The 25,145-nt window shown below is 34.8% G+C and overlaps 1 protein-coding gene across 32 annotated transcripts in view; it reads left to right on the top strand.

Annotated features, from left to right (window-relative positions):
- Positions 1–25,145, top strand: part of TRDN (triadin) — a 414,373-nt gene that overhangs the window by 228,144 nt on the left and 161,084 nt on the right. For 19 of the 32 annotated variants that reach the window (XR_008548643.2, XM_054686250.1, XM_054686252.1 and 16 more), the window contains 2 exons: positions 16,053–16,106; positions 21,179–21,208. The exons of 5 other annotated variants lie outside the window; for them this stretch is intronic. Coding sequence is in view for 22 of the 27 variants with exons in the window: in XM_054686250.1 (XP_054542225.1) it covers positions 16,053–16,106; positions 21,179–21,208 (84 nt within the window). In the remaining 5 variants the exon portion in view is untranslated. Of the gene's footprint in view, positions 1–16,050; positions 16,107–21,178; positions 21,209–25,145 lie in introns of all 32 variants that reach the window. 8 more of the 32 variants (XM_054686246.1, XM_054686239.1, XM_054686236.1 and 5 more) reach the window with 3 other exon arrangements.

Below are 25,145 nucleotides of genomic sequence, written 5' to 3'. Positions count from 1 at the left end.
GGCATACAATACTGGTTATTTAATTGTTTCTCACTAGACTCTGAGTTTTGGGTGTGTGTGTGTGTGTGTGTGTAAATTACATTATCTGTTTTAACTGACAGAGCAAGGCACATTTTGTGAAGTGAATGTCATGCTTGTGTTCAAAATTAAGGTGAATTAATAACTGCAATACATAAGCAGAAGAATCTGTTTCTCTGCTAACATTCAAAAGTAGGAAGAATGAATACCTTTGCAAGTGGCTATTATGTTCAAAGTATTATGGCTGGTACTTTACATATGTCACCTCATTTAATCCTCACAGCAATATGAGCCTTTGAAAACTTAAGCATGCTCAAGGAAAATATGAAATGGCAAAGCCAAGATTCAAAGCGTGACCTTTCTGACTGCAATATTTATGTTCTTTTTACTAATCCACATTGCTTTTGAGAATCTGTGAAAGCTGTGTTGCTGACTACTACCCATTTTGTGGGCTAAATTGAAGAATATATGTCAAAGAGCCTTGTAAACTGTAAATATTCTACATAAGTACTGTGAACTTTATAGGTTTTCAAGACACATCTGTTAAATAAATCACTAAGTGACTATATGGTATTATTATTGTAGTTAGTGTGAAAGAGAAGCAAGGAATACTTATTATTTCCATTTCCAGGAGTAACATCACCCAGTCTATGTTCCTCATTAACGAGTGTTGCATTAAAGAAAAGTTCTATCATCACGTATGTTTAGGAATCAGTGCCCTAACTTAGATTGGTTTCTCTACTGCAGAATTTCAGTCTGGTATATGTTAAGTATATTGTAAAGTCTTAGGAGGGTAACATTTTGTATGCAGTGCTCTCCAGTGTTATTTGACCCTGAGCTGCTTTTGTGGAGAAGAGCATCTATCTGGACTAGTATTCTATGGGTTCCACTTTAAAATGCTATATATCACTCGTAAAATGATTTTTCTTGTCAGAGATTATTACTCTTAAAGATATGCTCTGCCATGTAAATTTAAACAAGGAATTCGAATGGGTACTTCTGGGACAGTAGAGTATGGAAATTAATTTATATACGTATGTTGCCAAACAATTCTTTTTTTTTTTGAGAAAAAGTCTCACTCTTGTCCCCCACGCTGGAGTGCAATGGCATGATCTCTGCTCACTGCAACCTCTGCGTCCTGGGTTCAAGCAATTCTCCTGCCTCAGCCTCCTGAGTAGCTGGGATGACAGGTGCCCGCCACCTTGCCCAGCTAATTTTTGTATTTTTAGTAGAGACAGGGTTTCTCCATGTTGACCAGGCTGGTCTCAAACTCCTGACCTCAGGTGATCCACCCACCTCGGCCTCCCAAAGTGTTGGGATTACAGGCATGAGCCACCGTGCCTGGCCCAAAACAATTATTGTCAGGTTACTTCTCTAAGACATAGGTATGAGAATTTTGTACTTTATATTAGAAAATATAAAATATGACCTTATTCAAGTGCTTAATTAGTACCATGTATAGTGAGATGCTTCAGTGAAATTCAGAGATTTTGATGATGAAGTATGGTGAGCACAGTGTTGGGATGAACAAGATAAATAGCACTAAACACATGGTATTGAATACTTACTATTTGCCAGGACCTCCTATAAGCATTTTCAATGCATTGATTCATTGTATTTCAATGTACTGATTAGTACCAGCATAAAACCAGGTACCATTGTTAATACATTTTAAAGCCATATTTGGGAAACTGAGGAAGAGAGCTGTTGAATGATTCACCAATGCCACGCAATTAGAAATTGGTGGAGCAAGATTTAAACCCAGACCAGGCACCTCTAGGACTTATGCTCTTAATGTGTTTACAATATTGCTACTTCCTAGGTGGTTTATTGTGGTGAGGTCTTTGTGGAAAAATAATTTCTTATTACAAAAGTGTTTCATGTTTTGCTATAATTTTCAAGGTTTATAACAATTTTGAATCAAGCAATTATAAAAGGCAGAGGCCTTACTTTTACCTTCCTTAAGATTAATTTTTACAAAAAAAATTGCCATGCTTTTTTCCCTTGCTGTTTAATCCTTCAAAATAATAAACATTTTTTATTCAAGGGACTTATTCCTTCAGTTCATTATTTATACAAAAAAAGGAGAAAGAGTATGTATTGTCCATAGTCACAGAGAGGGTGCCATGAGCCAAAAGAAAAAAACAAGATGCATATGGGAATTTTATGGGAGTGTGCAGCTTAGGAGGAGAGATAGAAACATGTCTCTGAACAGCAAAAGCAAGCATAGAAAGGGACAGATGCCTTAAGAAAGTCCTGGTGAAGCACTATGTTGGCCCCAAGGAGGGAGAAAACAATTGCACTACGAGGATCAGAAAAGTTTCCAAGAAATGATAGTATTTACTTTGGAGGGTAAAAAGTGGTTGACTGTGAAGAAAAAGAGAAAAGTAGAACAAGACAAGTAAGGGCATGGGGAAGAGCCCTGACTCTGTTTCTGTATGCACAGAGTTAATAAAACATGTTCGTTCCGTTTGGTTGGTATAAGCAGAAAGCAACTTTATTCTTTCTGTAACTACCAATGCAAACCCACTCTGTAGACTTGCTTCTCTTCACCCCTTGGGTGAAATCAGGAACAGACACTATAGCTTGCCCGGTCATGCTCAACTCAGATAATAAAACAATGGTGTCTTTTTTCAAGACATCCAATCCAGTATATTATCAAAGCTCCCAACTTTCATTCAAATAAAAATTTCCCCCACCCCACCCCCACCTAAGCTTGGGCCCTCTCAGCAAGCACCCTGAGCTTGGAGCCTGAAGGTGGGAAGGTATTGTGGGTTTCTTTTCTCTTTTTCCTACTCTACCGAAGCCCCTGAAATTGATTACCCTACCAGCCAACCCACCAGGCTTGGAGCAAGGGGAGAGCACAGAGATAAAGACGACAATTTTTGTTTTTGAATCAGTAAACCTTGAAACCCTTCTATGTTGGACTTCCTGTTATGTGAAATAATACTTTCTCTTCTTAAGTAAAACAATATGGGATTTTCTATAAATTTGCTGTATAGAAATTAGCTGTTATAATTGCCATTGTTGTTATTTTATTTTAAAGGCAGAGACATTTATGTAAAAGATTTTCCTATGTTTATATATGGCTATCACAATGAGTCACTGCAAACCTTTTAGAAATTATATTGGCTTTTCATTTTATATACATGCATATGACGGAAAATAAAATTTAATATTATATATTACATAATATAAAGTTTTAAGCTTTATATTAAAATTTATAGTTTAAAATTGCAAGGAAAAATGGCATTATTTTGAAGAGAAGTGGTAATTCTTGTTATATTGACAACATTCTGGGCTAGGGTCAGAATGCTTGCAGTTTAGTCCAGGCCTAGTGGCCTGTCTTACAGAGTAATGATACAGATCAAGTGCAGTAATTAATGCAAAGACTTTTTAAACACTGTGCTTAAAAATTTAACTTTTTATTCAAATAATAGTGTAGCATGAGCTTTTCAGTATATTGGAGATACTTTCTGAATTTAATGTGGTATACAATCTTGATGTTTGTGAAATTTATTTTTGTTGAAAATAACATTCAGAATATTTATAGGTTTTAGTTTTCTTTGGTCCTACATCATTCTATTTTGGCTTTTACTTGATTTAAAAATGTTTCTGACTAAAATTTTAATCTGTGCATTTGTGCTTATCTGGTTTTCTAGAAAATTCAACAAATGAAGGATGAAGAATCAATGCAGTTTTTTAGAAATTTGAGTAGACATATTTTAGCTATTACTTGGAGTCAAATATGGTCTCAAGATAAATTAAATATGAACTATAAAACATTATAGCACAAAATACTGAGGGACTATCGTTAAGCTTCCATTTGCTTTTCAAGAGATGGGAGATTTTTCTTAGTGTAAGTAATCTAATGAGTGTTCTCTGCTTGTAGTACTTGAAGTATTGGATTAGGTACCCACGAGGATTACAATTAGTATGGGGCCATTGGTGAAAGGTATATTCCTCCTTTGATTAAAAAAAAATTTGCAATTATTTGGTTTTTAAATTAAATTGACTTTTTAAATTTTACATCATAATGTGAGCCTGGTTGAAAGATGAGAATTACTAAACTTTTTGGTCTGAGAATTTATCACGGTAACCTCTACTGCACCCTTACTTTAGCCATTTCCGGCCTCGTCATGTAATACAGAAACCAATTGTGTTTGCCTCTGAGATTTCTTGTTCATGCTAAAGTCTTAAAAAATGTAATCCACAGAAGAATACATTGTAACATTTTATTCTTAAATGAATTTTCCAAACTCTAATTTTAAAACTCAGCGTATAGTTCATATTTATAAAAATTTCTACTGCCTTCAGATGGGTTAGTTGGAATTCAGACCATCTTGAGATGATGGAGATGGGCTAACTGGAAAGCCTAGTAGCTATAAAAGTAGATTTCAGTTGAGCCATTTGTTAGAAGACCAATAACTTGCCTTTTACCACAGTATGTGGGAAATTGGTTTTTTGTACTAGCATTTACTCACTTGCTCTCGCTCAAACACTTCTATGCACATTGCTCCAGCATTTGAATATTGACTCAATATGGTATTTGTGCATATAAGCATGGATTTTGAATATTCAATGGTTAAAGGCAACCTCTAGGTTGACTGCTAAAGAAACACATTATGCTTTACAGAATAGTTCTCCAGAGAAAGTGATACATTTGCTGCAATACGTGAAGATGTGGGCTCCAGAAGCAATGTCAATATTCAGTAACCTTAGCTTGTATTAATATTATGAGAACCACTAGGTTGCCAGCTAAATACCAATTTAAGTTTAGATCTGCATGCCTAACATTGGGGACTACTGTTCCTCAGAGCTGTGCATAATTCCTTTTAACACTGATAAAGGAGAGAATGAAGTGGTGAAATTCCCTTTTAGGGAAGCCAATATTGAGAAGCCCATTTATTTATCTAGAGCATTAGCGTGTGAGCTGACAGTTAAAGCATTTGAACTCTTAGAACCATGACACAAACGTGAACTAAAGAACAGTCCATGGGAGGCGCAGTGGCTCACGCCTGTAATCCCAGCGCTTTGGGAAGCTGAGGCGAGTGGATCACCTGAGGTCAAGAGTTCGAAACAAGCCTGGCCAACGTGGCAGAAACCCCATCTCTATTTAATAGAATTAGCCAGGTGTGGTGGTGCATGCCTGTAATCCCAGCTACTTGGGAGGCTGAGGCAGAATTACTTGTACTTGGGAGGTGGAGGTTGCAGTGACCTGAGATCTCATCACTGCACTCCCGCCTGGGTGACAGAAACTTCTCAAAACACAAAAAAACAAAAAATAGTTCACCACACATTACAAAAAGTCCACAGTCTCTAAAATTAAAAAAGGTTAAAAATAGATTGTAATCTAAATGGCTCAGTAATTCAGTGATATTACATCTCAAATACTAACTGCATATTTTCCCACACATCTTAGAGATAACAAACAACATATTTCCATGTTTACAGAAATGAATATTTTTATATATTAGGTTGGAAAGGACATCAAGTATGTGGCATCTATCACAGTACATAGCTTCAAAATTAATTGTCCTTTCATCCAAATTTTTGCTTTGCTTTTAATGAATGTTTATGAAAGTCCAAGGAGAAGATTGAGAGTCCAATATCAGAAAGAAGGAAATAATCAAGTGTGGCTTATCTGTCTTTGTTAGAGATTTCTTAACTATTTATTAAGTGGTTCTTTTTGGTCTGAGAAGGAAAAGTTGCCCTATAACCTTAATATATTAGAATATTCACCAATAACACGTAGTATCCCAATTATATATATTATAAAACCTGAATCATTTCAATAATAATTTGAATATCAAATATCTTGTCCCATTTTCCTCCCTTCAACTGCTATCTTTTATCTCACTATTTTCTGTTTGTATTACTTACATTTTTTCAATTCCTCTTTTCTCCTGTATTTTTTTATTCCTGATTTTGATTCGCAAAACTTTTCTTTATTTAGTAAAATTCTATTTTCAGTTATGTTGAGTTTTTTAAATTTGGACCTCTTCCTTGTGCTCTGCAAGGTGTCATCACTGATCAGAGTACTGTCCTTCTAGGAAACAGCTATGTATGTATTCCTGCTATTTTAATAGGGGAATTTTGATTTCCAGACTAAGATGTACTTTTTCTCCCTAGGCAGATACTTATACCTATGCTTTTTTCTTATTTCTTCCCACACATTCTGGGATCTTGCTACCCTAATTGTCTTCCCATTTCCCAGACTTTTCCATATTTTTCTCTCCATTTGGTATTTCTTTATTCTCTTCAAACATAACAGGAAAAAAGCCTTTGCTTGATCTTCCTGCCATCTTCAAGCCCCTTTGTAGTTTCTTTTTTTCCTATGGCCTCTGCCACATTTGTCACAGGAATGGATTCCACTCACTTCTATTTTGTTACTGTCCACCTTACAGCTCTAAAGGTAGGCTTCCTTCTATGCTCTTTTCCATTCCAAAACCATATCCACAATGGTTTCCAGGGATCTCTTAGATATAAAATTTTATTTCTTTTTATTTAACCCTGAACTTTATTGCCTCATTTAAAAAAATGTCTTTTCCCTGGCCTTGTTGAAATCAACACTTGGATTTTTCTTATAGATTATTAACATATATTTCTTGATAGGATGGTAGTCTGAAGCCTTCTGTTCATCTGTCTCTGGGAAAAATTGCTCACTCTCTTAATTTCAGTTTACATTTCTATGTGCATGACTTTAGAATCTCCATATCTTTTCAAGGACCCTCCTTTCTTCAAATGTCTACTCAATATTTTCATTTGAATTTGTACCATCGCTTCAAACTTAACATGTGTTAAAAGCTTTAGTTAAATTATGTTAAAACCTATTCTGTTTATCAGGTCCAAAATCTGTCTTATTTGAACAAACAGCCTTCTTTCCTTCTCTGTATATGTCAAACAAATCTCAAAATTGTATTAGATTCTTCTTTTAAATATCTAGCTTATTTTTTTTTCATTTCCATTAACATTTGCTTAGTCTAAGGTATTATCACCTTACACAGAGTATTCCAGTGACATTGTACCTGGCTTCTATGCTAAAGGGACAGAAGCCCTTTCCCAGACAATCATGGACACTTTTATCTCTTCAAAACACTGCTGTGTAACTTTCCTGCCCAAAAATGCAGTAGCGCTCAATGTACTAAGACAAAAGTCTATCTTATTTGCTGAGATTTCAGGGTCAATTATTTTGACCATAATTTACTTTTAAACAAACTTTAACATTTGGTTTATTAAAATAAAACCTTTAAACAAATTAAATTTAACAATTTACTTGAGCAAAAAATGATGCATAAACCTGGCACGATTCAAAACTAAAGAGTTTCAGAGAGCTCTGCTCAGGTGGACAGTGTGCTGTTATAGCCCAAACTGAAGGGATGTACAGAAATAGCTTGATTGGTTAAATCTAGACATTTGCCTTATTTGGACGTGGTCTGATCAGTTGGCTGCCTGTGACTGGCTGAAGCTCAGCTGTTTGTGATTGACTGAGACTCTGTTTTCTGTTACAAAAAACATACTCTTAAGTAAGGTTTCAGTTTGTTTACATACTGAGTTAGGTTGCAGTTCATTATGTAGGAACTCACAATGTGAAGACAGCCTCAGGCCAATGGCCTTCTGCTTATTTCATGTGTTTTACTTCTCATTAACATCAAACAAGACTCTTCTGCTCCAGCTGGATTGATTCATAATTCCAGGAGAATACATTGTCATTCACTCTGCAGCTTTCTTTCCCTTTCCCCTTTGTGGCTCTACATCTTATCTCTCCTTTAGTTTTTTTTTTTTTTTCTTTTTGAATTGGAGTCTCGCTCTGTTGCCCAGGCTGGAGTGCAGTGGCGTGATCTTGGCTCACTGCAACCTCCACCTCCCGGGTTCAAGCAATTCTCCTGCCTCAGCCTTCCTAGTAGCTGGAATTACAGGTGAGCACTCCCACACCCAGCTAATTTTTGTATTTTTAGTAGAGATGGGGTTTCACCATGTTGGCCAGTAGGCTGTCTCGAACTCCTGACCTCAGGTGATCCACCTACCTTGGTGTCCCAAAGTGCTGGGATTATAGGCATGAGGCACTACACCCGGCCTCCTTTAAATCTTATCTATATCCTGCCTCCTTAAAAATTGCCAATCTCTAAAACTCAGAGTACCATACACTTTATTTAGCATTTTTTCACACAGCATTCCTAAGCAAACTGTGGGTGGAACTAATTCTTATGTTTAGGTAATATAGATGCCTTATTCCCAGTAAGCACTCATGCAATAAATACAGAAGAGTAAGTGACAAACCTCAGTAATTATTTGGAGACGCATTTTCTCATTTAAAATCAAATTGCATAATGTTCAACCCCTAATCCCCTGTTTAATCTGAGGACTAAGTTTACCAGAAAGCGTTTGCTTAGAAATAACCTCTGAATTCTTCCTTGGGCTTCTTCATTTAGAATTCTCCATTCAGGATTTCTACCCTTTGGAAATCATGGTAATTTATCAATGTAATCTGCATTTTACAAACCTAGCCATTTTTACAAAAAACTTAAATTCTCTTTGAATCTGATTATAACATCTTTAGATTTTGACATCTATAGAACTGTAGAGGAAAAAAAGGGCTCAAGAAGTCTGCGTAATTTTGTGAGGATAATTGCCACATACTTGGTTTAGAATTGTCAGGCATATAATATGGGCTTTTCAAACACCTTGTCTCCCAAACATTATTCACTTTTTCACATAATAACATTTCGGGATGGCTGCTCAGTACCAAGAACTGTGTTAGAGATACAAGGTACACAAAAGCCAGTCTTTGCCCTTAGTTTTTCTTTCCACTATTCTTATTACGTTATATTTTCAGAGGACTACATTCACACAATTCTGTTTGTTTATAACATTTCCAAATTGGGTAAGGAGATAAAAGTGGCGTGTGTGTTTCTTATTTTCTAGGAAAGGAAAAACAGAATGGTGATATTCACATATACTGCTTACTAATGTTAGAAAAAAGGGGCTGGTTTTTTAAGTGCTAAATTTAGATCATACTGTTCTGTGACACCCTTTAATGAGGAAAGCACTCTCTGTACCTTATATGTAAAGTGGGCATTAGAGCACGGGTCCCCAAACCCTGGTACTGGTCTGTGGCCTGATAGGAACCAGGCTGCACAGCAGAGGGTGAGCAGCCAGGAAAGGAGCATTACTGCCTGAGCTCCGTCTCCTGTCACATCAGCGGGGGCTTTAGATTCTCATAGGAGCTTGAACCCTATTGTCAATTGCTCATGCTAGGGATCTAGGTTGTGTGCTCCCTATGAGGATCTAACTAATGCCTAACGATCTGAGGTGAAACAGTTTCATCTCAAAACCATCCCCCATTACCCCCATCCCCCACTGTCCCTGTGAGCATAAACTGTCTTCCACAAAACCAGGCCCTGGTGCCAAAAATGTTGGGGACTGTCAAAATTAGAGGCCCTGTCAACTAGACCTTATTTAATTTTTAAAATTGAAATTTTAACTGAAGAATATGGCTAAATCAGAAATTTTGTTTCCTTTATATGTTTGTATATGTGTATATGTGTGTTTATATATATATACACATACATATTCTTTATGTCAAATAAAATGGCTTATTTTCTAAAATAAGCTCTTGACTTTTAAAATCATTACTATATTTTTCTTAGAGTCTGAATCAATCCTAGCCCAATAAATGAATCACTTATATGGAGAATGCAATAGTTTTTCCAAATCATAACATTTATTTCACTAAACTGTCAAATTTCTACTTAAAATTCTAAGTAGAATTCACATTTGTGTTGAGTCCTAACTGTTCTAGAAAGTGTATTCTTCTCCTAAGGAAATCATTCCAATTTGTTGGTCAGAATGCTTGCTTTTAAAATATTATCAATGCAAAAGGAATGCTTATTTTATGGTAGTGGAGGAATACCAGGATAAGTCTTAATAATACAAATGAATAAATAATCAAGAAATTTGCCATCAAAAATAATGTAGGCAAATTCTTCTAATACTTTTATCTGTGTTCATAATCACTGATTTTAGAAAGTTGCTATAGAAGGTAGAAAGGAACCTTGAGTCACCAGCTGATACTGTCTCTTTGCTTTAGGCAAAAACATCTAGGACCCCTCTAAGACAGGTATTTCTTTCTCTGGCATCTCAAGAAATGGGACTTCATATCTTCCATGGTATTGCATTCTGTTGTTTTATTAGATACATGGAATAAACCTTTTCCTTAGTCTAAATGTAATCTGCCCTTAATATGGCAAATATTTTGAAGAGTAAAAGGCCAAATGATCTGTATCTTGCACATAACTTTCCTTTATGTTAAAAAAAAGTTTCTTCTGCTAATCATTTAAATTAATTGATACCTTGGTCTTCAACCCTAAATTGTTGATTACTTAAGAAACTTGTCATTCTCACACATTCTATCCAGACAGCTAGACAATGCCATGAGGGGGAAATGCTCATTATTCTGATTGATGTTTCCCAATCATTTTCTGTTTTCCTATGCTTAATTTTTGGAAAAAGCTGATTTTATGTGTAACATCTATAGGTAGATTTTGACCTACATGTAGTAAAAGTATCCAAATTCTTTCTTTTTTCAAATTAAGAAATACTTAGATGAGTTAAATGGAAGCGATAGTCTTTTTCAGATTAAAATATAGATTATTTTAGTAGCCGTGAAATAATCAATTTTTTTCTGAATTAAACACTATAATGCTAAGTTATTAAGGTAAAAGCTACTTAGATTCCAAAACAAAAATACATGGCTTGATGAGGTGAAGATTTTCTGGGGGAAAAAATCTAGCAAAATTATGTTACCTATTGTAAATCATTTTGCCAACTTATTTAGATTTTTAACCTCTAGCAATAACAGATTATTTTGATACATTATTCATATTTCTGCATTGTGCACCTTTTGCAATTTGCATATCTGGCTGCAAATAGGCTCTTCTTTCAGGCTTCAGTCCCCTTGGTCACACAGGATGGCCAAAGGCTGCTTCATGATTAATTTCATCTCAATAGGGTAATTATCATACTGAAATGAAGCAATGCCCATGAAATATGCTTTCCTGGAGTTATAAGTACAAGAGGCTTAGCCTAGAGCTTTCAAGTATGTAGCAACTTTTAGCTTAAATGTTAACCTTTCTCTATTTTGGTACTATCTATATCTAAAAATAAGACTGGATTTTATAAGAATAGAAAACAATAACTTAGAATTTGATTTAGCAGCTCTTTGGACTGCAAGATAATTTGTCATTAGTTTCCACTATCTTATGCAAAAAATAAAGGATGTATATATTTTGAGGGGTCAAGGTTTTATAATGCTGGGTCAAATTTTAGCTGCTGAATTAATAAACATGAATTTAACTCCTGATCTGTGGAAAAGCCATTCAACTTTTCTATATTTAGTTTTCTTACCTAAGAAAATAAGAACGGTCGGCCAGGCACGGTGGCTCACACCTGTAATCCTAGCACTTTGGGAGGCCGAGGCAGGTGAATCACGAGGTCAGCAGTTCGAGACCAGCCTGACCAACATGGTGAAACCCTGACTTTACTGAAAATAGAAAAAAATTAGCTGGGCGCAGTGGCGGACGCCTGTAATCCCGGCTACTCAGGAGGCTGAGGCAGGAGAATTGCCTGAACTCCGGAGGCGGAGGTTGCAGTGAGCCAAGATCGTGCCACTGCACGCCAGCCTGGGCGACGGAGTGAGACACCATTTCAAAAAGAAATAAAAGAAAAGAAGAACAGTCTAAGTTCCTTGTAATATTGATGAAGTAGCAAGAGACAGCTTTAAAGCTGTTTTCATTTCTTTGGAAGATTAATAAAATAAATTTGATTCATAATTTGAATCCTGAAAAAATGTTTATCTCAAACATGCTCTTAAGTAGAATTCCAATATTTTCATTTTTTGTTGTTTCTCCTCCTATTCTTTTAACAAAATCCATGCAAATTAATTAAAAATTTGCAAATTTGTCTAAATTAGTTAATTTTACAAAATTCCCAATTGCATTGTGGGTTACCATATATTCTACTAAAAATCTAGTTCTAAAATTTAGAGTTAATACACTTTCTGAATAACACGTAATCAGTGATCAAAGAGAAAAAGAGATTTTGCGTCATCTTAAAAGTGAAATAGATCCCTGAACTTAATGTTCCATTTCAAAGCAGTCAATTGGATTTTTTTTCATTTTTATAGTTAGATATTCTGTGCCATTTCTTACTGTTTCATAGAGACAATTTTTCCAGCAGTTTGTTGGGTCTGGAGTTATAAAGTTGAATAAGTGACAATCAATCAGTGATCTCAGAGAATTTGTAGGGTAGTAGGAAGGGAAGTTGTACGAGTAAATAATTATATGATTTCACATTGAAATGGAAATCTGTACTGTGGAGGTCAGTGGGCTGGGTATTGTCAATAACCAGGATAAAGTCTGTGTGGTAGGAGCCCACTACCTGCTTTACCATCTGCTGCTACTCATTCTCCTGCCCCTGTCAGTTCCTCTCTCTAATGGCCAGCCACTTCACTGCAGCTGGGGGGAGTCTTTCTTATTTATTTTGTTGTTACTATAAGTAAGAGACTTACATGTTATTCAGGTATTTGAATAACATTGTTTATTGTCTCTTTTGAAGTAATAATTGATCTCTACCAACTTATTCTAAAATTAAAACATAATAAATACACTGTTTTTTTTTCAGAGATGGGAGAATGCTCAAAAACATGTAAGATGTGGGTAGGTTTCTCAGCAATACTATTATTCTTTACCTGCTGTCCATTAGCCAAAGACCAATTCTGGCTGCTGACAGTGTAGCAGTCCATTTGCCACTAAAGTTATGTGAAACCTATTTTTGAAAATGTAATGGATTTGCACTTTACATTAAATGAAGTCAAAATATAAACAGTGTCCTAGAAATGAAAAGTTAATCATATTAAACTAATATTTAAATCTCTGTGCAAAAATTGGCTCTTTAACAAAATGTTTGCAGACTAATGATATCTTTTCAGTTTTGTAAATCAGGTTGTTCCATATCTGTGGAATCAGTAGACATTGAAACATTTGGCTCATCTGATTCATGACAATTGGTTTATATAAATACTGCATGTTTCAGGGATCTACAAATACTAACTTCTCTGATAATTTCCTGAAAAAACACCCCCAAGTGAATTATGCTGACATTTTAATCTAGGTCCATCCTGTCTCTGATTTAAAAGTCCAAAATACTATTTATCAATTTCAGAATTACTATAATCTTTAGTTGAATATTGTTATGGTCATCTGTTTTTTATTTAAGTCATTGTACTTTATTTCCAAAAACACAGCTATAAACAAAACTATGACAAGATAAAATCATTTGATATAATGAAATTTTCATTAGAATATGTGTAGTGGAGGCAGTACAGATGAAATACTGTAGTAGGTGTTGGAAACGGTGGGCTCATTATCCCGTCTTTTTTATTTTTGTATAGGTTTAGAATTTTCCCTAACAAAAATGTAGTTTCTTTTGTAGTTGGCAGAAATCAAAAGGAGACAGAAAAATTATTTATAATGAAAATTTGTCTGTCTGGATTAATGTGTTTTCAGTAGTACAATATTTGGTGCAGCCTTCTTGTGTTGTACATGTATGGACTCAGGGTCGATTCCTCCCCTAATGTCATGCAATTTTGAAAATGGAAATGCTGTGCAAGAGTAGATGTCAAATCTGATCTTCTTTGCATGTGTCCTCAATAGTTTCAAGGATGATATTGTTGTTGGTTGGATGCAAGCTGGCAGACTTACTGAAAAGGCATTTGGTTTTAAACTGTTAATTTCTATTGAGATGTAGATCATGTAGTAGTTTGTGAACTAATATTTTAGACGGGTGAAAACGCAATTGAGGTTGGTGCAACTGCAATTGCGTTTGCACCAACCTCATAAATGAACTTTAAAGCTTAAAATCAGAGAAGGAATAGATGGAGTTATGAGGGACAAATATGATACTGCTATGATCCCGAGATTTTCCTCCATTGAAATCATTCTTTTGCAGGTAGACATTATAGAATGACCTCTTTAAAATACACTTTTACCTGGAAACAGTATCTTCAATGCATCAGTGTGCATTTGTGGACTGTTTTCTTTGGCATGTGTTGGACGCGGGACAATGAGGTGCAGGGAAGGCTTAGGGAGGGAACTAAGTCTTAGTAGAAAGAAGAGCCCATAGTTAAGGAACCCTAAAACATGCCCAATCTACGTGCACACAGCCCAACCCAGGACAGGCTAAGGTTATTAAAGAGGTAAACCCCATTGAGAGATGACCAGCCTGTTGGGACACTCAAATGGGAAAAGTTCAGCACTCAGGGGCATGTTTCTGAACCTGACCGCTGAGGGAGAAAGCAGCTGACAGAGAAACCAAACAGCCTGTGGGAGAAGTGATAAGGCCCTAGGAAAAGCACTACATAATTTGCAGGTGTGTGTGACCTCCATGCTCTAATAGAATCTCAGGTGTGATGAGGTTGTTTAGGATCAGTGATTTAAGAGGATATAAAGAGAAAGGAGAAGATAAGAGGAAAATTGGCTGCAAATTTTTGCAAATATTTCTACAAATTCTAAGGTACTTTACCTACTGATATTTTAAAATCTTTTTCTTTAAAATTTAATTACAAATTGCAGTATAATTTTCTAATATTTTGAGATCTCCAAGAAGTAAAACATCTGAGCAGAATGGTGCTCATTTGTTGAAATTTTCTTCTTTTCTTCCATTTGTTTTAGTCAACAATTATTTAATATTTGTCTACTAAATGTCAGTTATATATAATTACTAATTGAGACCATTTAGTCTAGGTTTGACAAAGATGGTACTAGCATGCATGCAGTTTTCCTCCAGAAAAAAAATTAATTATGTAAATATCAAGGGTAGACTGAATTCAGTTTTGGCAAAAGATATTTTCTCTGAATAAATAGCTATAGTAATTAGAATTATTTATGAATCAAGTAATATTTATTTTATGTAACAACAAATAAAAATTAGCATTTTTATAATCATGTTTATATATAAATGAATAATTATCTTACCAACAAGAGGTAAAGCATGAATTAGAAATCAAATCAACATTAAACAAGTTATAATCAACATTTGATAATAATTAAATGAAAGATTGAATATACATGTGAATCAACTACTACATATCCACCTAACTTCGTGTCCACACATAATTATTGCTAAACATGTGATGGATGAATGAATGAAAGTGAATATCTAAAACAAATGACCCAATCTTACTTTCCATTATTAAATAATAATTCAATAATTGAAAACAGTAAAGACAATCAGAAACCATACTAAGTCAAATGTGAAGTGAGCCGTTATTTTTTGAAATTTTTATTTACCCATTATTTCCCATTCTGATTAAGTATATTTAAATGTTTATCATATAAGTTTTTTTAAATAAATCCTTTTTCTTTAAAGGAAAAATTCTGAACAAAGGAGAAAAACATAGCAAAAAAAACTTAGAACAAGAGGGAAGAAAGATTCGTAATGAAGCTTGCTCATTCTCTCGGACATATTTTGCCCAGGGCCACACTAATAGTGATTGGTGCCACTGCAGTTTAGGGAAGGGCATTTTAGAGTCAAAGGCTTGAACTTGGGATTGGTTGTTTCAGGCTTTATTCTCACATTAGTCACTAAGGGACCTTCAGTAAGTCATCTTATTTGGTTCTACATGTGCCATTGATTTCAAAGGGCTGATAATACAGACATAATTTAAATAGAATTCTGAGATTTTCAAATTCAGATGCTCAACAAATGCAAAGTGATATTCCATGGCCAGTTAACAGTGAGGCAAAACAGTGTTTGGAATCTTTATCTTATGATTTAAATTGCTTCAGTCATGTTTTTCTTTCAGTAAGCTCCATTCTCAGCAATTCCTCTAATAAGTTTATGTCTTAACAAAAATTCTTCGTGTCAAAGGCAACATTTTTTATGCTCGTTTGTCTTTGTGCTCCCCTGCCCCTTTTTTATTTATATATTTTTCCAAAATCATACTTCATGGTAATTTATGTTTTTTTCATTCCAAGAGCCGGGAAAAGCTTCTGAAACCAAACAAGGGACTGTAAAAATTGCAGCACAAGGTAAGCAGTAAAACACTTTAAAAAGCATTGCCTTTTTAAAAACATCTATAGCACTTTATTGACAAAAGCAAAAGCTGTTTATTGCAGAATAGCACCATCTGCTGGGATATTGCAAAAAAAAATTGTTGAATGAAAATACACAGTTCAAGTATTTATTTAGTATTTGGAGCAAGCATGACTGAGAGTAATGCCAAATTTGCAGAGGAACTGCCGAAGGACCCAAGAACTAGTCTTGGCTCCAAGTTTCAGTATTTGAGCTTTATGTATAGTTTTAAAAATAATCCATTGATGTGCATAAAGAAATACAGATACAGATATAAAATAATGTACACTTTTCTATAATTTTCAGTATACCTTGTAATTTATGTCACATGAGAAAATCAGAATGTTATTAAAGCAATACTACTTCATAAACATCAAAACTGTAAAAATAGGGTTCCAGATACGGCTACAAAATAATTATCCTATTTTTATGAGCCATCTAAGAAAATTAGTTTCACCATTTACAGATATCTTCAGGATATCAAAAGTGGTTTCGTCTCACACCATGAGGATTAATTTGATGAAAGCATAAGGGAAGGGTTCAAGTGTTCTGCCTTTGTTATGTGGCAAAACTTTATGGAACACACTTAGAAAATAAAAGATACAATATTTACTGGAGAAGATCTTTATCATCTCTTCTATGATAGATTATATAATATCAAGCAATAAAGGAGATGCACATAGGTGGTGGTACAATTTTCAGGGGTAGAAGGCTCTCATAGCAGACTTCTTAGCATATCACATGATGTATGACTGAATGTATTACATCTGAGCAAAATTTTTCTCTTGCATTTAATCTTGGACCCAGCAACATGCAGAATCACCCCCGAAAATATTGGTAACATAGGTTTGTTAAATGCCATTTGACTCGAGGATGTTGTCTGTGAGCAAAATAAGCAAGAATGATTAAAAGCTATGATACCAGTTTTTAGTTTTCACATTGAAAAACTTGTTTTTCTTTAGGAAAGTTCTGATAGGGAATATAGTAAATATTATGAACGATAGAAAGGCAGGACAAATATTATTACCTTTGGTTTTTTAATACATGAAAATGCAGGTCAGGGTGAGTTCCTCAAGCCAATGACTACCAGTTTAAGAAATCATTGCTATTAGTGTATATATGTTTTCATAGAAAACCACAATCACCTTAGGCTCCTTCTGTCTGACTGAGACTTCTGAGGACCATAGTGTAGATGTGGAACTATGACTTGAGGCAAGAATTTTGTGTTAGTTACTTCAGCCTCATGTTAGAGGCATTCATGAGGAGGAAAATGAAGAGATGTCTGAAAATTTGATTCATATTTGAGCTTGAGGCCATGGGCTCTTTAAACTACATTTAACCATTCAAGATTTAAACTACATTGGACAAGTCAACCTTAGAGCTTATCGTTTTGGAATAAAATATTTATTTTTGAGGAAATAGTAACCAAGAGTTTCAAAGTCTTGTTAGAATTATCCTTGGAAGGAAATTGGATGAAAAGATTGATGAAGCACAGTGAACAAGGCAAGAGTGAGGTATTCTGTGTATGCGTTTACTAAAATAAAAATGACACACCAATGCAGGGACACACCAAAGCAGAACTGCATATCATTCGCGTCTTTGCAAATCCTCCATAGATCTTTCTTAGATATGTTTATTTTAATGTCATAGGCATATAATCAAATTATGCATATAAATAATTAATATTTGCAAGTACTTCACATGGAGACAAAACTTAAAATTGGCAATAATCCTATAGTAGACTGATGTTTTTGAAGTATAAAGTGACAGAATTGATCATGATCTTTGTGGCATGGTAAAAGGCTAGATTAGATCTGTTCATTTATTTATTTTTAACTTTTACAACCAAGGACATATTAAAAATCTGGCTTTCCATACATATGTATGTATATATGTTCATATTTATTTATAACTTATTATGATTTAGCATATATTCTTTGGAATTTTAAAATAATTTAAGGAAATTATTTTAACAAAGTTTTGAGGCACTGAGGAGGCAACAAAATAAATATCTCACTACTACAGGAAATTCCAATTTGGAGATCTAAGAAATTTAGGTAGATATAAGGAATGGCTTTTGTTTCTATTAAGACATGAGACAATAACCTCAACTAGGATGGTGGCAATGACATAAGAAAAAAAGCGCAAATGTCATTAACATTTTGAAGAACTAATATCTGATAGAGTATATCAAAAGAAACAAAGGAAAGAATAAAAATGATACTGAGCTTTGGAAACTGGGTAATTAGGAGATGGTAATTGTCAAAAATATTAAGTTTCAAGGGAAGAAACTAGCTGAAGGGAAAAAACTAGCTGAAGGGAAAAGATGATTCATTCTTCAGTGGATGAATGTTGAGCAGAAGTAAAATAATTGGACAATAATTTTTTTGGAGCCAATTTAGAATTTAGATGGGGGATCAATCTAGTTCACAGGTATTACATAAAAAAATTGTTGGAAGAAATTGATATAGACCCAAATTGGAAAGGAAGGAGAGAGATGGGGAATTATTTTTTTAATCAGTTAGGTGCAATGGTGAGGTAGACACCTAGTGATATTAAAATGCCAAAGAGAGAACACATGCCATAATGGAACTCGGCTTAAAAGATGGGGTATGTGCACTCTGTGTTAGTGTATTTCCACTGGCTTTTTTCTTCTGGATTCCTGAAGCAAACATTAAGAATCTCCTGGATACTATAGGAAGAACATAGAAAGAGAACAACATCAACAAAACTAGAATGTTAGACATTCCAGTCTTTTTACAATGTGAAAACCAAAAACCCAGTTATTGAGAACCATGTCTACTCAGTAAATTCAGGAGTCATCCAATCCCATAACAGAGTTAAGTAGATTAGAACCAGGCAAGCTGAATTTGAGGACCAGAAGTGGGACACATGGAACACAAGCTACAAAACCGTTCTAGAAACAATTGAATCCCAAGACCCTGGCTTTGATTAGCTTGTGGGCCTGGAATCCAGCTTGGTAGATAACATGGCTTTCCAGTTGGCAATAAATAAAAGCCATGCACCTTCAAGGGATCCAGGGCAACAACAGAAACCAGAATCAGTTATGATGGAATAGGTCAAACTCCTTCATTCAACTATCTCCATTGTCGCTGAAAACTGGAAGCTGAAACTATCAAATATATAAGAATGGGAAAAAAGAAGATACATGTGCATACATGCATGCTTGCATCTCTATATCCATATGTACAGATTGTTTTTCATGTATTATTTTAGAAATCAAAATATTTGTTGTAATTTAACAAGATTTTACTAATCTTGAAGGAATTTATGTTTCAGAGGCTTTCTTGTCTGTAGAATTTGTAAGAAACTACAGTTTTGCTAAATGTATTCACATTCTGAGCCCTCTTTTTGGCGTTGGTCAACGCCTTTGTCAGGTTGCCCTTTAGATGTGTGTTTATGGTTAAATTGATGAAGTTTAGAGTTCAGAGCAATTCATTGACCAGAGCTCCTTCGAGGGGGTAATTTTATGCTGTTTCATTTTGTCTTTCTTTAAACAGTTCCCCATACCCATCCATCCAAATCATGATTGGATGATTTTGAAAATTGTAAAATTTTTTGAAGGAAATTCTTATTTTCAATGTAAAGAATCAACAACAAAGTCTGTTGAGTCAAACGCAGAGACTTACTAAAATTAAACCTCATGGCTTTGAAAATCTTCAGGCCATGTCCATATCCTTTAATTCATTTTCGGTGTTATCTTTGTTTTTATCCTTATTATATCATTGGAATAAACAATTTCTTAACTTAAAAACATTGTAAATATAAATCTGCTATACATTTTGTGTATTGTTAGTTAAAACTACATCAAAAAGAAACAAATATCCCAAAGTAGAATTAACTTATTTGTAAATTCACTTTTCTACTACGAAAGTAATAGCACGTCAATAACATTTAGAAAATAGAGAAAAATAACCTGTGGTAAATTAAAATACATTTTCTTCCTGTCTTTTATTCCTGATTTTTAGAGCCAATTCTGCTGCTTATACTCTGCAAATTATTTTAATGTTTCAGAAGCTTCATTTTCTGCTCTGGGCTGCCTTTTATAACAAGGTCAGGATGAAAACCCAATAAGAGGATGTACCTGAAAGAGCTTTGGCAATTGTAGCACAGAGCAAATGTCCATAGCAGTTGTTTCTAAGTGTTTTCTAAGTGTTGTTTCTAAGTGATCCCCAACATTCTATCCCGCTGAGGTGAGATTACCATACTGGAATATGCACAATCTCAAATTCAACTAATGTGGCATAAGATACCTCTGAATGATTTTGGCTCCTGGATGAACATTACACAGAACCAGGGGTCATATTGCTTGGAGCAATTCTAAGCCTGTTGAGCACCTCTCCCAAATATTTCTGGTAATACCTATAAGCAACAACGTGGATCCAGATTTAGATTCATGGTCCAGAATTGGATAAATATCAGCACAGAGGAAGCCAGAATTCAAAGGTGATTAAAGTGTTCTGTACATTTTTCTCTATGTAAAAGAAGGCATAAGTTTGCTAAAATGAGGGTAGGATATTTATTTTCCCTTCCTGAAACTGGGCATTTTATACATGGTTATTATAAGTGCAAATGTAGACTGTAGACTGGTATATAATTCCTCAGTAGCTAAGCATAGATAATTTTTGGAATATCACTTCCACTTTTTTTGATTAATCCAGTCACAGCCTATATTTTATGACCTTCTAGAAGAGATTGTGGTTTCCTCAGATATAAAATTTAAAATCTAAAATGAATTTACACTAAGCATATACATATAAATTTGACTTCTTGTCTACGTAACTCCATATATTTTTTTCTTCTTTTGCTAATGCTTATTTCTGAGTTTACAAATATCTTTATATGAAGTAATATTTTCTGCTTACACTCCTATCATAGATTTGGATGAATTGATTAGTGTATAGGTGACCACTGAATTTATGAATATGTGGAATACATTCTCATATTCTGGGGAGTATTCTGAGGAATGGTCATTTCATATGCCTTAACGCTATTTTCATTATTTCAGCAGCAGCTAAGAAGGATGAAAAGAAGGAAGGTATGTTTTATGCAAAATCCCACTGAGCCTTTTGTGAGTACAATTTACCAATATCCTGAGTTGGGGTTTGACTGCTATTCTGTCTATATTCCCCTTGGATAACTGGATCTATTATGTGCATACATTTTGCATGAATGTGCTTTTTCTACTTCACCTCACACAGAAGGGTGAGCTACTTTTTGAAAGTAATTTTAATCTAGTCTTTCTCAAGATATAAGGAATAAAACATAGCTTCTCAAAATCCTAGGGCTCCTACTCTGTTGACAGTTTTATCAAATTTCAGAACTATGTAAAATACAGACTCATTCTCATCGGCATTCAAATCAAAGTCTTCTAAGCCTTTGGGGTATATAAAACAGTAGTCAAGTTTCAATTTCACAGCTTTAAGCTTTTTATCTGTTTTTTTTTTTTTTCTCCCATTGCTCTGCCTCTCGGATTTTTTTGTTCTATTTTTTCTGGCTTATATACGTCTTTTCATTTTTTCTCCTTTTGAAACATTGTCCATAATCAATATGCAATATTGGAGGAGCTTGGGATGAGCTGTGCTTTTGTAGATTCAAGAGATCCAGTGTCCATGACCAGCTAAAAAACATATAAAACACTCCTTGTAGGCAGCAAGACTGAAATATTGGTATCAGCTTCAACCCCATTTTTTTCTTTTTCCCCTGACATTTAGTCCTCCAGAATTTTCACTTTTCCTGAGCTATCCTTTTGTTTAATTCTTCCTATAATAATTAGAACAACTAATCATCATTCACAGGATCCAGTTCTTTATTTGCGATCTCACATTGCCATTTGTGACGTCATGTTGGTCTTACTAACTTCTCATGTAAACTAGATCAATAATCTCCAAAATCAGTGGTCAAGGACTCCTGTGGGTCTCTGAGATCTTTTCAGTGGTTCTATAAGGTTAAAATTATTTTTATAAATGATAGGAAATTTTCATTTGCCTTTCTCACTGTCGTTCTCACTTGAGTTTGCAGTAGAGACTTCTAGAGGATAAACAATGGTAATAATACAACACAGTAAATGCCCAAGCAGATGTGCAAATCCTATTGCTTTCTCATTAAACCAGACATTAATAATAGTCACAAAAGTAATAAAAAAAGTCACTCATTTCACCATATTTTTGTATTGGGAAGTGTATCGATCATAAAAATATGTTATTTATGTTAACATTTAATAGGTTTATTATTTTTAATAAATGCATAAATAATACCATATTTTAAAAATTTCCTCAGCTTTAATTTTTTAAAATGATAAGCATCAATAGAAAGAAGCTACATAAATAAAAGCTGTTTGGGAGTTTTAATAGTTAAGATTTTAAAGGAGTCCTGAGGTGAAAATGAAAAACTTTGACAAAAATAATTAATTTGCCTCTAATATTACCTCTTTCCAAAACAGTCAACAGATTTCATTCAACTTTTCATGTCATAACCTATTTAAAATATTGAGTGGCTTTACAATGACTCTGTAGAGTACACTGAATGTACTCTACAAGTGTTAAACCTTCAATTAAAGTTTTTAAATTCTTTTTCTGAATCGTCTTTCCTAACTGCCAATTAAGCGTACATCAAGGCAAGGTCATGACCAAGGCCTAAACAATTCCAGCAGTAAAGATGCAATGATCCCTTTTTGAGATTGAGACAATTTATTACTTTCATAGCAAATGTAAGAGTAGCTAGAGGTTCCAGCTCTCCAAGGTTGTTGCCCCACACACCAAAAAGGATGAAGCCCAAACAAAAGGGGCCAGATAATGCAACACAAGTTGGGGACACATCATTGCTGAGGAGCTAATCCAGACTACAGCAAAATGATTTTGTGGTCTGCAGCTCCATTCCAGGCAGCTTTAGGCGGAATCAGGAGGTGATGAGAAACTGTCTCTTGACATCCTCCTGGGAGAGATAGGGAGCCATGTGGGAGGTGGTCTCACAGCAGGTCTTTACAAGCCTCCCTTCTTTCTGTGTTCTGGGAGAATCACAAAGCATCCTACCAAAACTTAAATTAACTGTGGTTCAAAACTTTACCTGCATGGCCTGTATGGATATGTGCAAAGTTGCCAGGACATCATGGTGAGCTGTTATCTGATATTCTCACCCAGTTCTTCCTTTATCATCTTCATCTGTACCAAGTCGTTCTCTATTTTACATATACAATGTGGCATCTTGCCTTTGTTCTTGCTGTTATCCTAACAGAGCTTATCCTTTTTCCTTCTATGAATATTCATACATTTTCCTGTCTCTGAGAAGTTGGTCTGATACTACCAATTAAAAATACTTTCCTGCATGTATAATCTTCCATTTGTATCTCTCTACTATTATTTATTTCTTGCCACCTTGTACTTCATGTTACTTGTGTTTATTTTCCTATTACTCTAATTGACTTAAGCCTTTTGTCTTAAGGGACCATGTCCAATTAACTTTTATCCCTTATGGAGAATGAGCACATTTCCTTGGTTTGCACATTTCTGAACAAATATATATTCTATGCACGCACCAGTAATATTCAGGACTCAAGATAAATATAATACCCAGAAGAAATATGAATAGGTACCTGTTTTCTCACACCACAGGCAAGGAATGATTTTTTTTTAACTACTAGGAGATATATTCCAGTGAGCTTTTTAGGTTTGGGAAGTTATAATCAGCTATTGACTGTCCTTCTTAGGTGTGTGTAATCACTAGCTGCTCCTTGAATTCTACGAGCAGATCCAGGTAGATTTTATTCATCTAAACTCAGATTGAGTGATGAATTCCTAGCAACCGGAATTCTAGGAATTCCAGGTTATCTTCTGAAAGATAGAAATCCACTGAGAACCAGCCATATGAGATTTATTTTTTACTATAAATAGAGAAAATAGAGCTGAATACATGTGAGAATTAGTCCCTAGTTCTATGGCTTCCAGATTCAGACCCGAAGATAAATCATGCTGAAAAACAAAGCAAAATTCCTAGTATTATAGTTGACTAAAGTTGTCAATCAGGCAGGTTCCACAAAGGAGATAGGATACTTCAGTACTAGCACTAGTAGGCTATCAGAAAATTAACTTTTCCCTTCAATATAAATTGGTATTTCATTTTCTTTCTGTTTTTTTTTTCTTTTTTTTTTTTGAGATGGACTCTCGCTCTGTTGCCCAGGCTGGAGTTGGCACAATCTCTGCTCACTGCGAGCTCCACCTCCCGGGTTCATGCCACTCTCCTGCCTCAGTCTCCCGAGTAGTTGGTACTACAGGCGGCTGCTACCACATCCGGCTAATTTTTTTGTATTTTTAGTAGAGACGGGGTTTCACAGTGTTAGCCAGGATGGTCTCGATCTCCTGACCTAGTGATCCGCACTCCTCACCCTACCAAAGTGCTGGGATTACAGGCATGAGCCACCGCGCCCGGCTGGTATTTCATTTTCATCTGGCATCACTTATGAACATAATAGGCCTTACTTGAGACACTGCTACAGATGAGTGAGTGACGGATTGAACAGATGGCAAACACATCACTACTTTTAAATCACAGGTGCTGGGAGCCTCAATGTTCTTAAAAGACTACTGCCCAGATTATTGGGCAGGGAAGTATATTGACCAAGTAAGCCTTTGTAATGTTTTAAGCTGTTTGAGCCAAGAATGCTAAAAGGGCATAATGAAGTTTAATAGCATGAATATTACCAGCTAGTATTAATAGCTCTTCAGGGTCAGTATGTGATCTTTGGACTCCAAGCACTATATTTTTAAGTTGCTCTATTACTTTAGTTCTACATTTCTGTTGCACTATTGACTCCAAAAGAAAATACATAACTTTATCATGACATTTTGAGTTTCATTTGCCTGACCCTGGACTTCATATCGTGTTCTATTCTTTCATTTTTATGCAATTGATATCTGATGAAATATATTATTGATTCTTATTATTAGGAAATAGGCAGATTAAAATTATAGATATTCTAT

The sequence above is a fragment of the Pan troglodytes genome, chromosome 5, assembly GCF_028858775.2.
Source record: "Pan troglodytes isolate AG18354 chromosome 5, NHGRI_mPanTro3-v2.0_pri, whole genome shotgun sequence".
Taxonomy (NCBI): domain Eukaryota; kingdom Metazoa; phylum Chordata; class Mammalia; order Primates; family Hominidae; genus Pan; species Pan troglodytes.
Note: the sequence above shows the minus strand (reverse complement) of the source record. Positions and strands in the feature narration are given on the sequence as shown.